The 14,744-nt window shown below is 43.0% G+C and overlaps 1 protein-coding gene across 1 annotated transcript in view; it reads left to right on the top strand.

Annotated features, from left to right (window-relative positions):
• The first annotated feature begins 1,220 nt into the window (after positions 1-1,220).
• Positions 1,221-14,744, top strand: part of LOC308395461 (B-cell lymphoma/leukemia 11A-like) — a 32,984-nt gene continuing 19,460 nt past the window's right edge. The window contains exons 1-2 of the mRNA XM_080880340.1: positions 1,221-1,509; positions 4,133-4,525. Of these exons, the coding sequence (XP_080736466.1) occupies positions 1,455-1,509; positions 4,133-4,525 (448 nt within the window). The 5' untranslated portion in view covers positions 1,221-1,454. The remainder of the gene's footprint in view (positions 1,510-4,132; positions 4,526-14,744) is intronic.

Here is a 14,744-nt window from a genome sequence, read left to right as displayed (position 1 = left end):
TTTGTTTAAAAGCAAGCGCACTTGACTGTACACGTTAATCCAATCTGATCACTGGAAAACTTGGAAAAAATTAAAATCCCACATTGGCTTCAGCCATAATGAATGGGCCCAATATTTAAATGCAACAGCTGAATGAATGAAGCTGAGACTTAAGTTTTATCGGTGAGTTATAAAATTCCATTAGGTCTGGAATGCATAATATTACTTTTTTTTTATTTTATTTATTTTGTTGTTGTTGTTGTTGTTGTTGTTGTTGTTGTTGTTGTTAAGTATTTCAGAATGCTTTACTGAAATGTTGCTTACCTGTAACATAAATTAGACCTTTGGAGTGGATAAGAGTTAAATCCACGTTTCTCTTCAGTTTTGGAATACAGGCTCAGGTGCATTACACAAGCTGACAGATTACAAATTGTTTTGTAAATCAAAGCACGTTACACTCTAACTCTAATATCTTTTTTCCCTTTCTTTATCTTTTACACGTCCACCATCGAAACAAAACGAGTACATTATATCTAAATATATTCTTATATTTAAGTATATTATATAAAACTATTTATGAATCTCATTTCACATTATTTTAATTGCAGGTAGTTAACTTTAGGTTTCCCTGTATACAAGGCAAAAGCCCAGAGAGAATGGCCGGTCTATCACCACTTCTCAAGAAAGCAAACAACAAATTCAGCAACAACAACAAAAAACAGAGTTTAGTTCATCCTGTCGGAGAATAACATTTCAATTAGTTTAGCTCAAGAAGGCCGACTGAAATAAAAACACTTTATTCAGTGTTAATGACATTTCCAGTCTGCACTGTAAATTTGCATAAAGACTGCATATTCATAGTGGCTTGAAAAAAACCCCCCAACAACAACTAATAAACACGAGTGCAAGAGCTGGGTTTATCCACCACTACATCCTTGTTACATACGCTCTTTGGTTCACGCGCTTTTTACTGCTTTCCTTGTAAAACAGTGTCTCTCTTTCTCTCCCTCGCTCTCCCTCTTAGCCCAGCCCCCTTGATCCCCTTCGTCCATTGGTGTCTTCGGGGTCTCCCTTTTTTCTCTTCTCTTCCATAGGTAGTCCATAATGAGTGTCCATTGGCTTTTATTATGACTTGTCCCCCTCCCACTGGCCGCCTTCGCCCTGCCCATGTTTTGTATGTCTCAGTTCGTCCAGCGCCTGACGTTCAAGTTCGCAGAACGTCACGTCCGCACTTGAACTTGCAGCGCAGGGGGCTTCACTATACCCCCATCACTCTCTCTTTGCAAAAAAGTCATGAAGAGCTCCGCACAGCCCGCACCGCACTACTCCTCACCCTCTGTATGATCAGCAGCTCATTGCTTTTTTTTCCCTTGTTGGCTGTCAGACGCATCAATGAAGATATTTCATTTGGAGTTTACCTTGTAGGAAAGGATTTCCCAATGTGAACTCAGCTGAAAATCCGTCACTAAACCAACATGTCTCGCCGCAAGCAGGGCAAACCCCAGCACTTGAGCAAACGGGAGTTTTCGCGTAAGTGGAGATACATTGCATTTCGACTTAATTTCATTGGTTTTTCCTCTCGGTGACCCATCTTTTTCTGTATACGGCAACTTTCTTTTAATACTTAGGATACGTCCACCGCTGTCCTGACTAAAATTACAAATCGCAAACATATCCAAGACTACAGGTTATCTTTATAATCATCACGAGGTCTTCTATAGGAAGTTTTGGAGCAGCGTGACAGGGAAGCTCAACTTGTGTTGGTTAACGCGTTGTATAACACAGCCTTCAAGGTTTCTTTCGCCATTAAAGGGCATGCATGAGCTTTATGGCCAGAGACCTTTGCCTATATGAAGGCGGCACAGAGTTACAACTGCTGCCATTCACTTAAGTTTCCATGTGCACCTTTTGAAGCCACAGCACTACTACAGTGCAGGTCCTTTTTAACTGTAAAAATGCATTTACAAAGGTCCTAGTTGGTTTGGACACAGGGAAGTGGTGTTTACACACACACACACACACACACACAGACACACACACACACTTGTCCGAAGCGCAAAGACCTCGTGTGCGTTACCTACAAGGAATGCAGTTTCTTTGCAACAATTTTTTCACCGCTGGCGTTTAAACACGGCATATCCAATCCATTTGTATCCATAAATTGCATAAATACGCAGAAATCTCCGTGCGCGACACTGTTTTGAGATGAAGGAAGAGAAAAGAAGTACAGTCGTTTTACGCGCGTGTAAAACTGCAGGGCATTGATTTTGATTGAATGTCACATTCTTCGCACAGTTTAGACCAATTGTTGTTTGCCGAAGAATTATTTCGCTCCATTCGTCGGTTAAGAGCTTTATCAGTATATTGCTTTATCAATGCACTCTTCGCGCGTCAGTAAATGCGGAGACGTTTCCAGACTAGATAGGCTGTTTAAGTGTAAGTTAGAGATCGAAATGAACAACCTGTGCTTTTCTTTTATCTTTATTCTTGTATATATTTCTGCATGCTTTTCTTATTGCCGCTGAAACAAATTATGCTCTGGCAACATTTATTCTATGATTTGTCGGAAAGCTGTCAGATGGGTTGCCAGTGGGGGGCGCAATTTGATTGTAGTCCTACAGGCCACTCGTGAACTTGAACTTGATCCACTTTATCCTGTCCTGCTTGACCAAGCTCATGCACAGGATCGGTTCAGCAGCAGTAGGTTATTACATATTTTATGTTCTCTTGAATGTATTCATATTTTTTCTAAAGGTACACTAAAGGTACAATATCCCCCACATTCAAAGAGGATCCAGAAATAAAGTGTTTACAAAGAAACAGTTACAGACCTTAAATTATGAAGAAAAAATGACCAAAGAGTATAAATATGCTTTTGTTTAATGACATGAAGATTTTGCTTTTGACCAGTATAATTCTGTTATTGGTTATGACCCAAATCTGTTTAATTTACTTTGGAATATTAATTGTTTTTTTTTTAATTATTGCAAAATAAATAAGACTGCATGAAAACACTGCAAAATTCTGTTCTAGTGCTAATTGTCAGCTTTTGTGTTGCAAAAAGGCACCATTAGAAATTTAAGTAGGCACTTCCTTTTAATTTTTGCATTTATTTTAAAATGAAAATAATCCCTTTGGTGTTTTCAACGAGGGACTGTAGAATACAATGAATGATCTGCCGGTATTACAGGGAGTCATAATACTCTAAAACAGTAAAAAAAGACCTAATGATTTTTCTGATAGTGGAAGAGACCTGCTGCTGTAACCCAGTGGGAAACCTTCGCCTAAACTACTTTAAATTCTAGCACAGTGTGATATCAGAAAAAAAAAACACATTATATTTTAGCTTTCAAAGTTATTCACATCACTCTTGCTTGACATCAGAATGAGATTATTTGGTTTGAAGAAAATCTTTCCACCTAAACCAATCTCATACACCTTGTATGTGTCCATGGCATAAGCTGGTTAAGATAAGTAAAATAGGGGTGAATTCCCTCATCTTTAATGCAACTCAACATACAAGTAACAGGGCCTATCTTGCATAGTCCCTCACCACCTTCTCATCTGACCTGATATAGAATTAAAGCTTGAACCGGCGGCAAGAATTCATCACATCTTATCTCAACATCCCAGTCGGGGCGCCAAGTGTCGTTTACCATGTGGCTAGATGACTTCTTTTAAAATGCTCTCTCTGCTCACTCTCTCTCTCTCTCTCTCTCTCTCTTTCTCTCGCTCTACTTCAGGGACCTACTCCACATCCAACCCCTCAATGTCTAACCTTGGTTCACGAGATCCCAGCACTTTTAACGAAATGGGGTCCAATCATCTTGAACTCAAATTAGAATCTATTTTTTGATTCTCAGAGGTGTTAGGTTCATTAAAAAAGCGAGATTGGCAGCACAATAAAGAGGGTCAAGCAACTTAATCGTTTGACTGCTGCCTGCGAGCTGAACATGTCAGTCCTTATCGAAGCTGTCTGTGTGCTCTTTCTTCCTTTCTGCCTTCTTTCTTTCCTAAAAATCCCATCTGCACATATACTCCTCGGCCTTATTCCTTTACAAGAAAATATAATAACAGTGTATGTAAACTCAGAAAAATATCAATTCTCGCTTCACTACATGTCACAACTGTCTTTCTTCTTTTCCTTATCCAGCTGAGCCGCTCTCAGGTGTTTTACCAGAAGAAGACTCTCAGGACTCCCCCAGCCTGGGAGTGGCTCAGGGCGAGCCCCTAAAAGGGGACCAGGACCTGCTGACCTGCGGCCAGTGCCACTCTCGCTTCCCCTTAGCTGACATCCTGCTTTTCATTGAACACAAACGGAGGCAGTGCCACGGTAGCCTCTGTGTGGACAAACCTCTGGACAGGCCACCATCCTCCCCACTCGCCTCTCCTCTTTCCACATCCTCATCACACTCGCGGACCCAACATCAGCACCAAAGGAGGGTGCGTCAACCTGTCGAGGTGGCTGTTCAGGTGTCACCGCGGGATGAGGATTGTTTATCTGCACCCTTGCAAGGAATAATCCCTAAGCAGGAGAATATGACAGGTAAACACACTGGAAGCTTAACATGGCTGCCATGCAAGAGTAAACAGATGAGCAGGAGAAATTTGCATTCAAGTGTGAATAGAGTCTTGAAGCTCTAGATTGTGTGGAGTGGGTCACACTTTTAAGGTTCATAGGCAGTTTATCACAGAAGACAACAAATACTCGCTGAAATTTCCCTTCTAGTAGTGAGGATGTGTCCAATCAACGTAACCTGACGGCGAAATGTCTGCTGCTACATTTAGGAGTTGCGAATTTCCCTCAGTAGAAGATTAATAAGGATATTGATAAAAGGCACCGAAAAAGACGCATGGAGACAGACAAAGAAACAGATTATAAAAAGACAGAGAAAGAAGAGATCAGTTTCTTTTGGTTTGTTGCTGCATCACAGATGTGCTCAGATCCTTTGGACTTCACATTCTCTCTCATGTGGTCGCGAGAGATGTATCTCTATCCCTGCCTGGCTTATTACACTGCCATATCTCTTGTACCCTCAAATATGCGCCTGCTGAAGCTCACTGTGATTCTAAAATTAAAGAGATAGGAAAGAATGTAATTACGTTGATCTGTCAAGGAAGAACTGTTTATTTGAGGAACACTACAGCCACTAATTGTCAGTGTTTTTCTTGATTTGAGTAATTAAGGACTTCTTAAGGCAGCTAGTTGGTTTGTTGGTTGTCCACTGGGGCTAAATGAGGCTGTTGTGAAAACATGAGTTGCTGTGCAAACAAGCATGGGTCCCTTATGACTGGTTTTATAGAGTGGAGTTTGATTTTGACCAGCCCATTTTGATGTTTATTCATTTCCTTTAACAGATCTGATAGCATGTGCCAGACTGCGCTGATTGCCTGGGCAGTTGTGATTGAATTTGAAGCCAATTCAGGCTGAATGCATAGAGGGTAGTTTTCAATAATGAGCACTACTGTGCTGTATTAGTCAGCGCTTCAGCTTTGCAGATGGCATTGTAAAGGGCTACTGTTACTTGTTGTCAATGTTTTAGCACTCTGCCATACAGAATAACCACTGTTCATTAGTGTGCGGTTTGTTGAAAATCTTTCTCACAAACTGGGATGGACGCACACATGCTCAAAAAACACACATTCTTCTGACATGCCTCTTGGCCTTGTCAGCTGTTCGAACACGCCTTTCCTTGCTCACTTGGATCATCGTGCAATGGAGTTCACATGATATCATGAGGTCACTAACACTGTGCGAAGAGCTTTATTTATAGGTCTCATTTCTTTGGACATTGTGTAACAGTCAGGATTTCCTTGGGTTAATAATGAATAGGTTAAATTGACTGTATGTGGTGCAAGATTGCATCCTGTTGTGACGCCTCACCTCACCTTTTGTTATCATCCTGTTATAAAATCTGAGGTCAAAATTAACAGTCTGTGCTGCAGAGTCTGTGCAGGACATCATATCAGTTATATATGCATTGCATATAAGATGGCCTCGTCCCACCGCTTTTTTTTTTTGTCCAAGATTGATGGATACAGACTGGCAGTGCCAGCGCGCCACCCCATACTCCATATGCTAGCTGCCATGTTCTCTTACCCTGCTCAGTTAGAGGCTGACACTGAGCTGAGGCATCTCAATATATACTGTTCCTATGCCTCAAGCCCAGTCCAATCCAGGCGAGTGTATGATGAATTACACCCTTAAAGATTTCCCTGCATCTTGCTCCCCTGCATCATTCAAATGAAAGTGACCCTTCCAATCTCCACCCCACTCCTGAAATATCACTTGACACGGACGGATTTCCATATGGACAGCAGTTTGCGAAGGCAGCGGCTCTGGCTAGGTTAAGGAAAGTTGCTGCTTGACTAAAGGGAGCTGACACCCAGAATGGCTGAACTTGTAGGTGGGGGGATATGAGAAGGGTGAGGGCTGAGGAATTAGGGGCAGTACGTAATAGACCGATAGCTCGAGATGAAGCTGTGCCCCTCAGTCTGTCTCTACAGGACAGCTGAGGCCGTCTGGGAGTCTCATGACTGCAGCTGGGGTTTGGGTCTGCAGTCTGGGGCTCTGAGCTGTTAGACGAGGGCAGAGCAGCCTGCGTACCGTCATTTGCATGATAAACAATTAAAGATATGCATAGAGACATCGTAGCTTGTCTACAGACCACGGTTGTCCCAGAAATAGAGCAGATGATGGCTTCTCAAGCAAATGTGATTGCAGCGTATAAAGCTGCTTTTATTTCCCAGCATAAAATTGCTATTAAAGAGACAAACCGGTAAAGTGGATTCAAAGTTTTCATTTACATTAATTATTTCATGGAGTAAACGCAATTGTTATTAGCACAATAAATAAATTAGAGTCTAGTCTTTATAAATTAGATACACAACCACAGTGCATATTGTCTTCTTCTTGACCTATTTACAAGAAATTACAAGAAAAGATTGCATGAATTTTGTACCACATTTTTTGAGGTATTATTACTACATTGTTCTGCCCTGTATTTATCCATCCCAGCATTAGCACCCTTTTGAATTCTCACCAGTGTAGCCACGTGTGTTAATGAGGCCACTGCAACTGTGGAAATCGACCACCATCTCACACTTCAGCTTCTTTCCAGCGCCCTGCCTCCATTGTAACCTGGACTCTGAATCGATACTGAGTCAATTACGGCAGCCACCTTTCACCCTTTTTTCTCTATGAGGAAGAAAACATTCAAACAACAGAGAAGCATTTCTTGCAACACCTCTGTGGCTGTGGAGCATTTTCTTGCAGCAGCTTGCCTGTCCTGTTTCTCCCCGTGTGTTGTGGAGACAAAGGTATTTAGCAGGCTCCATATTGGCATTGTGCCACCTTTCTCCAATATCCCCTCCTTCACCAAGCAAATACATATACACACAGGGTGCCTGTCATGCAGAACTGGGGGGCTGGGCAGTGCGTGGAGATTGTGCATTAGTGGCGGCGGTGGGGGGTGGGGGTGGGGGGCTCCTTGGTAGCGATATCTTTTCCTGTGTCCAGTGTGCATATGCGTCAGCAGACATATGGGTCACTGTGCAAGTTTATATCCGGTGCTTTTGTTTGGGTGATCACTTTAATTGATACTGAAAAGGCAAAGATGCGTGCTGCTGCAATGATTGGACAGCAGCTAATATTTTAACATAAGGACTCCATTGTCTGTAAAAAGTGACTCTAATTTGATCCTACAGTCGCTTTGGGCTGTGATAAAATCAGTCCTATTTTTGGCAGTGGGCTCCACTACGTTTTAATGAAGGTGAACAGGAGTGGTTTTTAGGATGAATTTTTCATGGAGGACATTTTTGTATGCTGAAGCCAAGCTCTAAACACCCACAAATGTTGTCAGTGGAAATTCGTCAGCCTTTGTTGTTGGATTAAATGTTAGTGGTTCTGGCTGTATTCAAGTCTACTGAGTGTTTACATCTTGAGTGCGGATGCTGTGAAACTAATGTACGTGTAAATGTGTACATTTATGTGTGTATAAGTGTGGTTTTGACCACTTAAAATGTTTATAGGTTTCCGTGTGTGTGTAAAAGTGTGTGTCTTGCTGTTTGTAGCTTTACTACCCTGGGCGTGCAGGCTGAACATGAAAGAGTCTTTGACTTGGCAAGCCTTGCCTGAGGACACCCCTCTGAGGACTATGCCAGGCCAGACTTGGCACACAGCAGTGGGCCTGAGGGACAGGCTGGGCCTAAATGTGTGTGTCTAAGAGGGAGTTAGAGGAGGTGTGTCTGTTTTGTGGGTTTAGGAGGCAAAACGTATGGTGAGGTGGTGGCTATGACTGACAGTGGGAGTGTGTGAAGTTAAGAGCAGGTATGCAGTAGATTGTGCGTGCTGTCCTCAGGGCCTCCTGGCTTGGACTTCCTGTGCCTCTGTTTGTCTTCTAACAACTCCGGCATCACAGCCTCGGGCCATTCAGGTGGAGGCTAGCTGAAATATGCACACACACACACACACCTACACACACAAACATGCATGTGAACATTCAAAAATAGGCTCCCACAAATGCATGCACGCACCCACAGATGCACACACACCTGTTCTATGAACACAACAGTGCACACGCCTCCTTTAAAGATGCACACATATGCTACAGTGCACACATACAGTGTAAACCCCCTCCTGTGAACCTGTGTTTTGTCTGTAATAAATGTGTTACGGTAGAGGCCCCATGATGTGTTGTGAGTTGATGAGATCTGTCAGAAACATATGATCCTTATTTTACCCCCCTCCCCTCTGTCCCTCCCACTCTCTTCCGCTTAGCCTTTCCTCTCTGTCCCTATCTCTTTCTCTCCCTCCCTCGCTCACAGCCTCTCTCCACACATCGCTCCAGTAGTTTGTCTTGGGGGAGTGGAAACTGAAAGTTTTGGCTACATTAGTGTGTCTGCACCTCTTAAAGCCTTCCAACGTCCACTCTAGAGCTCATTCTCACTCTCGCAGATTTGGCTGCAGAGTGAGGCAGACATAAACACTCACACATACACTGCCTCCATCCATCCCCTTTACCCACTGTCAAACAAAGCTATACAACAGAAACATTCTTGTTTGTCTACAGCCACGTCATGCTGGATGAGAAAGTATCCTCAGAAATAAGCATGTCTTGCTGCTGTCCTGTCAATACTGTGGCAGGCAGTCACATCACGGGGTCAGAGGGCATCTGACAGCATCAGGGCCTGTCATGCCAGCCGCCGGCTTCACCACCTGCAGGTTAATGACTTTATTTTTAGACAGAACAGAAACAGAGAAGAAAAAGTGTCTTTGATACAGCTGTTGCTCAGGAAGTGGCAGATGAGAGCAGAGAGGAGAGAAGTAGTATTTTAGGAAGTAGGCAGGTTAGTTTGAGGTGAGAATGGGAGCAGATTTGACAAAGTAATTTTCCCTTTGATATTTTCCTAAAAAAATACCCATTTTGTCATAATCCTGTAAGTCTTTATTTAGGTCACTGAAACCGAACCAGATTTGGAAATTTTGTATCTCTAAGAGTAACACACTATCACAGCTTCTATCTCTATGCAGAATGTCATCTCAACCTCTGATATTCCTTTTGTGACTGTAGCATTTAAGGGTGTAGTGCTGTTGGATGGTTGCTTTGTCTTTCTCCAACTGAAGGTGATAATTCTGAGGCCATGGGAGAGCCACAGTGACAAGGACATTGTGTTAGTCTGATCCCACTGATCCTGGTCACTATCTAGTTTCTTCCTCCACAGTCTGGCTCACTACAGGTTTCAGTGACAGTACTGACTTGTCAGAACTGTGAGTCTGTTGGTGTGTGTGTATCTATTTGTACATTTGAACTTGGTTGGATGGTTGCGGACACCTCAGTCTTGCCCACCTCATCTCAACCACAAAGTTACAGGACACAGGGCCTTTCTGTCTGATGCTGCACTCGTGAAAATTCCCAACCTTTATTCTTGGTATATTCCTTGGTGGGTGCTCAGAAATGCATTGCCTCCTAATAGCTCAAATTAACCATACATTTCATCTTAGATTCAAATCCCAGATCTTTTAAACATTCAGAAGATAGTTAATTCATTTACTTTTGAGAGTATCTTGATTTAGTCATTAGATTAAATTTAGGCTGTAAGGTGGTATCGGCACACTGCAGTTTGCTTTGCACACAAGCATACGAGCACAAGCTTGCACACAAATGAGAGTGATGCACACAAGGTGATCACTTATGCACGGATGCATGCATGCACACACATACTTCCACAACTGACCCCCAGCCATCATTCCACACAGACACACGCATGTACGCACACTCATAAATGCACACTCCTGTCCCAGGCACCCTTTACTTTTGCAGGCTGAATCTCACTGATAACATGCTGGCGCCCTCATTTAAATTTGAAGCGCTTCTTTAATCTTCAAAGGCCTGATTGCTTTATGAATATGCATGGACTGAGCTGACTCTCAGTTCATTACCTTGTTGTAAATTCTAATGACCATTAGGGCCCTGCACGGTAATTGCCAATTGTTTTGCATTTTTGATTAGCCCATTACCGAAGCACATTCTGAACATGTCTGCCCTGCCTGCCTGCCAGGCCACAGCAAGAATCGGAGGGAGGGGGAGAGAGAGATGAGAAAATATACGGTAAGAAGAGAGTGCAAGGGAACCTAGTGCGAAGGGTGGTGAAACACGGTTTAGGCAGCGTAAATTTTGAGGCTTGGCTCAAAGTGTTGTTTCGGGGGGAAAGTGGGGTGAGCTAGAAGGGGGCAAAAAAAAAAAGAAAAAGAAATGTAAAAGCTGTAGAATTGGATGTTCCCTAAGCAAGCTCCATCGTGCTTGTTTCTGCAGAGCTTGAGTGCAAGAGTGTGTACCTCACTGCATTTATGTCAGCATGCGTATTTGTTGACTCTGTGTGTGGATGTCAACTTTACTATGTGTATGTACCCAAGTTTGCGTGCAGCTGGATAGGGAGGGGTGCTGTGTTGGGAGCGGAGAGATTCTGATAGTGCATCCCAATGCACGTTGTGTCTGGGACTCATGAAAGATTGATGGTTCCTAGCAGAATGGCATCAGCCTGCTACAACTTGATAACATCTAATGGATAATTTAGCACTCTAAAACCTGCAGGCCAGTCCACCTCTCTAGAAGGCTAAAGAGGACAGCAGCTGCTGGGCTTTCGGGGCCGCTGCTGTGACTGTTTGTTGGAAAAATAAATGAGAACAAACAGAAAGATGTGTAAGAGAGGGAGTAAACGAGGCAGGAAGACAGAAATAAAATGCAGAAGTGTTTCTGTGACCACGATTTGAATATCTCAACTGTGTTGATTGCCCAGCTCCGGTCACAGCAGCTTAAAAAAATAAAATAAAATAAAATAATGCATCTTAACTTGAAAATATTTCTAACACAGTCCTCACTAGCACTTCAGGAGCTAAACTAATCCAAATATCTAATTTAGAGCTTGTAGAGGTGGTTTACTGGACATGAAGCAAAAAAAAAAAAAAATCAAATTAAAGTAATTATAACCTTATTTTCCTTTTTCGCTCCTTGCTGCTACAGTTTCACAATTGTTGCTTCCAACTGTATTTATAGCAAAAAAAGCAGAGAATATAATTACAAATGGAAAAGTCATGTCACTGCATTTTTCTGTATGACAGACCACCCAGATATTTTGATCCATAAAATATTGCTTGTGTGAAGAGGGATACTTTCATTCAGTTATGATTCTTCTTCTCTCTCCCCTCGCTCTCTTTTTCTCCCTCTCATGTACCATTCATAATCTCCATAGTGTTTACACAGAGCTTCGAGGCCTACTGTCAGTCTCTTATTCCCAGACTATTAAGCTGTTGACAGTTTGGTTAATCGTCCCACAGTTTGACTTAAGGGGAATCAGAGAGAGGTCAGCAATGTCTGTCTCCAAGGTGTGTTGAGAAAGTGGCTTACATGTGTGCGCTCTGTGGCATGCCTTTTATTGGGAGTTTGTCTCATTTTGGATGGGTGGGTGAGCAAGCTGTCAGTTTGTCTTTGCCGTGGTTGTGGAGGAGCCCCAAACACATTACAGAAATGATCAAGATCTGGATCAGCTATAGCAAGTTCCTAGTTAGAGTTAATAGGCTGCCTGGATGGTTTATATGCAGCATACGGATGTTCATAGTCTCATTCACATGTGAGAGAGAGACATAACAGCATCAGCAGGAGCAGCAGCAAGGCCCAGTATGTCCAAAGGAGGCTTGGGCAGACAGCATGATAGATGGCTTTGTTAAAGGGTCCCAGGGTGTCCCCTGAACTTGAAGCACTCTGTTTATCTTGAATAGGAGACGCACATAGTATTGGGGGGCAGTGAGCAGGAGAGGGAGAAAGAGAATGATATAGCTTTCAGGGGAACGAAGAGGGGAGATTGCGGGCCGGGCTAGTGTCTGAGCAGGCCTGCATGGGGGTTGGGGAGGTTAAGGGGGGGTCGTGAGCAGGCACGGCTGCTGGAGAGACAGAGAGGAGGGAGGAGGGGTGGAGGGGAGGGGGGGGGGAGCTTTCCTAGTAGCTGTCCATTAACAGATGAACTTGGCAATGGTCCAGGCCTCAAAGGTCTTGGGAGACAGACACACATGCACATATATTCACACATACACACACATAGACAGATGTACACTTTCCTGGTACCTGCTCACTGTGGATGGAATGCCACCATGGTTCTTTTTTGTCCAGAGGCGAAACAGGACACGTCTCTGGTTCACCTATGTCAGAACCAGTTCAGACCGGTTAGTCAGCCAGGCCGAAGGAGGCAGACGGACGGGCCTTGTTGCTCAGCCCTCCTCTTCTCTCTCTTTCCTCGTCCTCCTCCTCTGTTTTCCAGGCTTTAGTGGAAGGAACAGAGAGAACCTCTAACCTGAGGGCACAGGACAATGCAGAGGAGAGAAAAAAGAAGCGGGGGAGCGTGGGAACAAAGCGAGAGACGAATGGATCCGGTCGCAAACAGGGTGGGAAGAGGAGAGAAAAGTGTTTGGTTGTTGTTGGTGCTCTCCTCTTGATGGGGCAACATTAGCTTAACACCACTGCTGCTATTGTGTACTGAAAACATGACGGCAAACACGAGATTGGGGGAAAGAATTTGATGTGGAAAATGCACATAATGGACTGTTGTGCTGTGTGGGCGAAAAACCGCCTGTGTCAGTTGCAGCCATATTCCATATAGCATACTGTATGTGTCGGCGTTGATGAACGTGTTTGTCTGTGTGAGCTGTAAAAAATGTGGACGCAACTTCTCTCCTAATTATGACTCGGATGTGTCCCTCGAGTTTTGAGAGCAAGCTGTTCGCGATTCTACTTCAAATGTTCTCAGCTCACACACAAACCTTCCCTCAGCGTGGCAGATCAGAAGGCTCTGTCACATCACGAACATCTAAGGAATTCTCGGATGCCACATTTTTGTCACTTTATGATTGCAGGTTTTGAAAAAAACAGAGCCTCCCTCTTTAGAATATTTATGATTTTAATAAAATTGCTTCTGTGATTGACAAGATGTTTACATTTTTGGCCGCTCGCATACTCATAATTTTAAGTGAAAAGTGGGGTTATGACTCAAGCAGAAGTGCGTAATGCTAAGGTGAGAAAACTGACTTTTTTAAAAGGTGTGATACTTGTGTGAAAGGTTGGTTGTGAAGACGTGGGGATGTTTAAGAAAAGGAGTGGATTAGGTGTCACCTTTTCAGCTAGCCTTGCAGGTGTCTGCCACTCTTTTTTTTTTTTACCTGATGCCTGACTTTCTCTCCCTCACTTCTTCTTCTCTTCTTCTGTTCTCGCTCAGAGCCTTTTGTTATTTGATTATGACAAATGGACACCAGGGAAAATCTTTAAAGTTCAAGTGCAGATTTTCTTATCTTATCTTAATTGCAGTAATCTCTTTGATTTTTCCCCCCAAGTTTAGAAACAGTTGATGACTATAAATGCAATGATTTTATAAACAAGTTCACATTCGAATCCAAAAATAGACAAGTGTGATGTTTTAATATAAGGACAATAGATGTGATTATACGTACCCATCACATGCATGCTGCAGGAAAAATGTGGATAATATATATTTGCATGACTGTGAGTGTATGCACTTAATTGTCTACATGTAAATGTGTGCAATCCTATTTGCATGTATTTCACACATGCCCACATTAGTTTGTTATTTATAAAGAAGGTTCTTCTTTTTATCTTCCCCCTTTACTTTCAGCCTTCAAGCTATTGCTCTATTTCTTAGAAACATGTTTTCTTTCCCAAAAATCTTGTGTGGCTACTTTGGTGCTGAGGCCAAAAAAATATCTTGCTTTTATATGTGTGCGTGTGTGTGTGTGTGTGTGTGTGTGTGTGTGTGTGGGAGAGAGAGATGATGGCTGTTTTTATAATGCCCCCTGCAAATTTGCATATGTATATGTGCAGATTGTATGAGAAGAGCTCTCACACTTAGAGCAGTTGGATGGGGAGGGTGATGGGGGCTGCTGCAAGGGTTGTGTGTATGGTTTATGTGTGTGTGTGTATGTGTGTGTGTGTGTGTGTTAAAGGGGAGTCTTATTGGCGCTTTCACCCCCTCAGACAAAGCCGGCCACTACTCCCAGATGGTAGCCTGCTCTCTTCGGCCATGTGTCTGGTATTTGTATGTGTGTGTATTTGTGTGTGTATGTGTGTGTGGACACAGACATCCAGAAAGACTGAGTGATGGAGAAATTTGTGAGTGTTTGTGTGCATGAGATTCAAGCAGATGCTGAGAGATGGCCATAACTTGAGTAAGCATACATAAAGACATCTAAAGACTGTGAGGCT

The sequence above is a fragment of the Rhamphochromis sp. 'chilingali' genome (genome assembly GCF_963969265.1).
Source record: "Rhamphochromis sp. 'chilingali' genome assembly, chromosome: 4".
Lineage (NCBI taxonomy): Eukaryota > Metazoa > Chordata > Actinopteri > Cichliformes > Cichlidae > Rhamphochromis > Rhamphochromis sp. 'chilingali'.
This window is presented reverse-complemented; position numbering and strand designations above follow the sequence as displayed.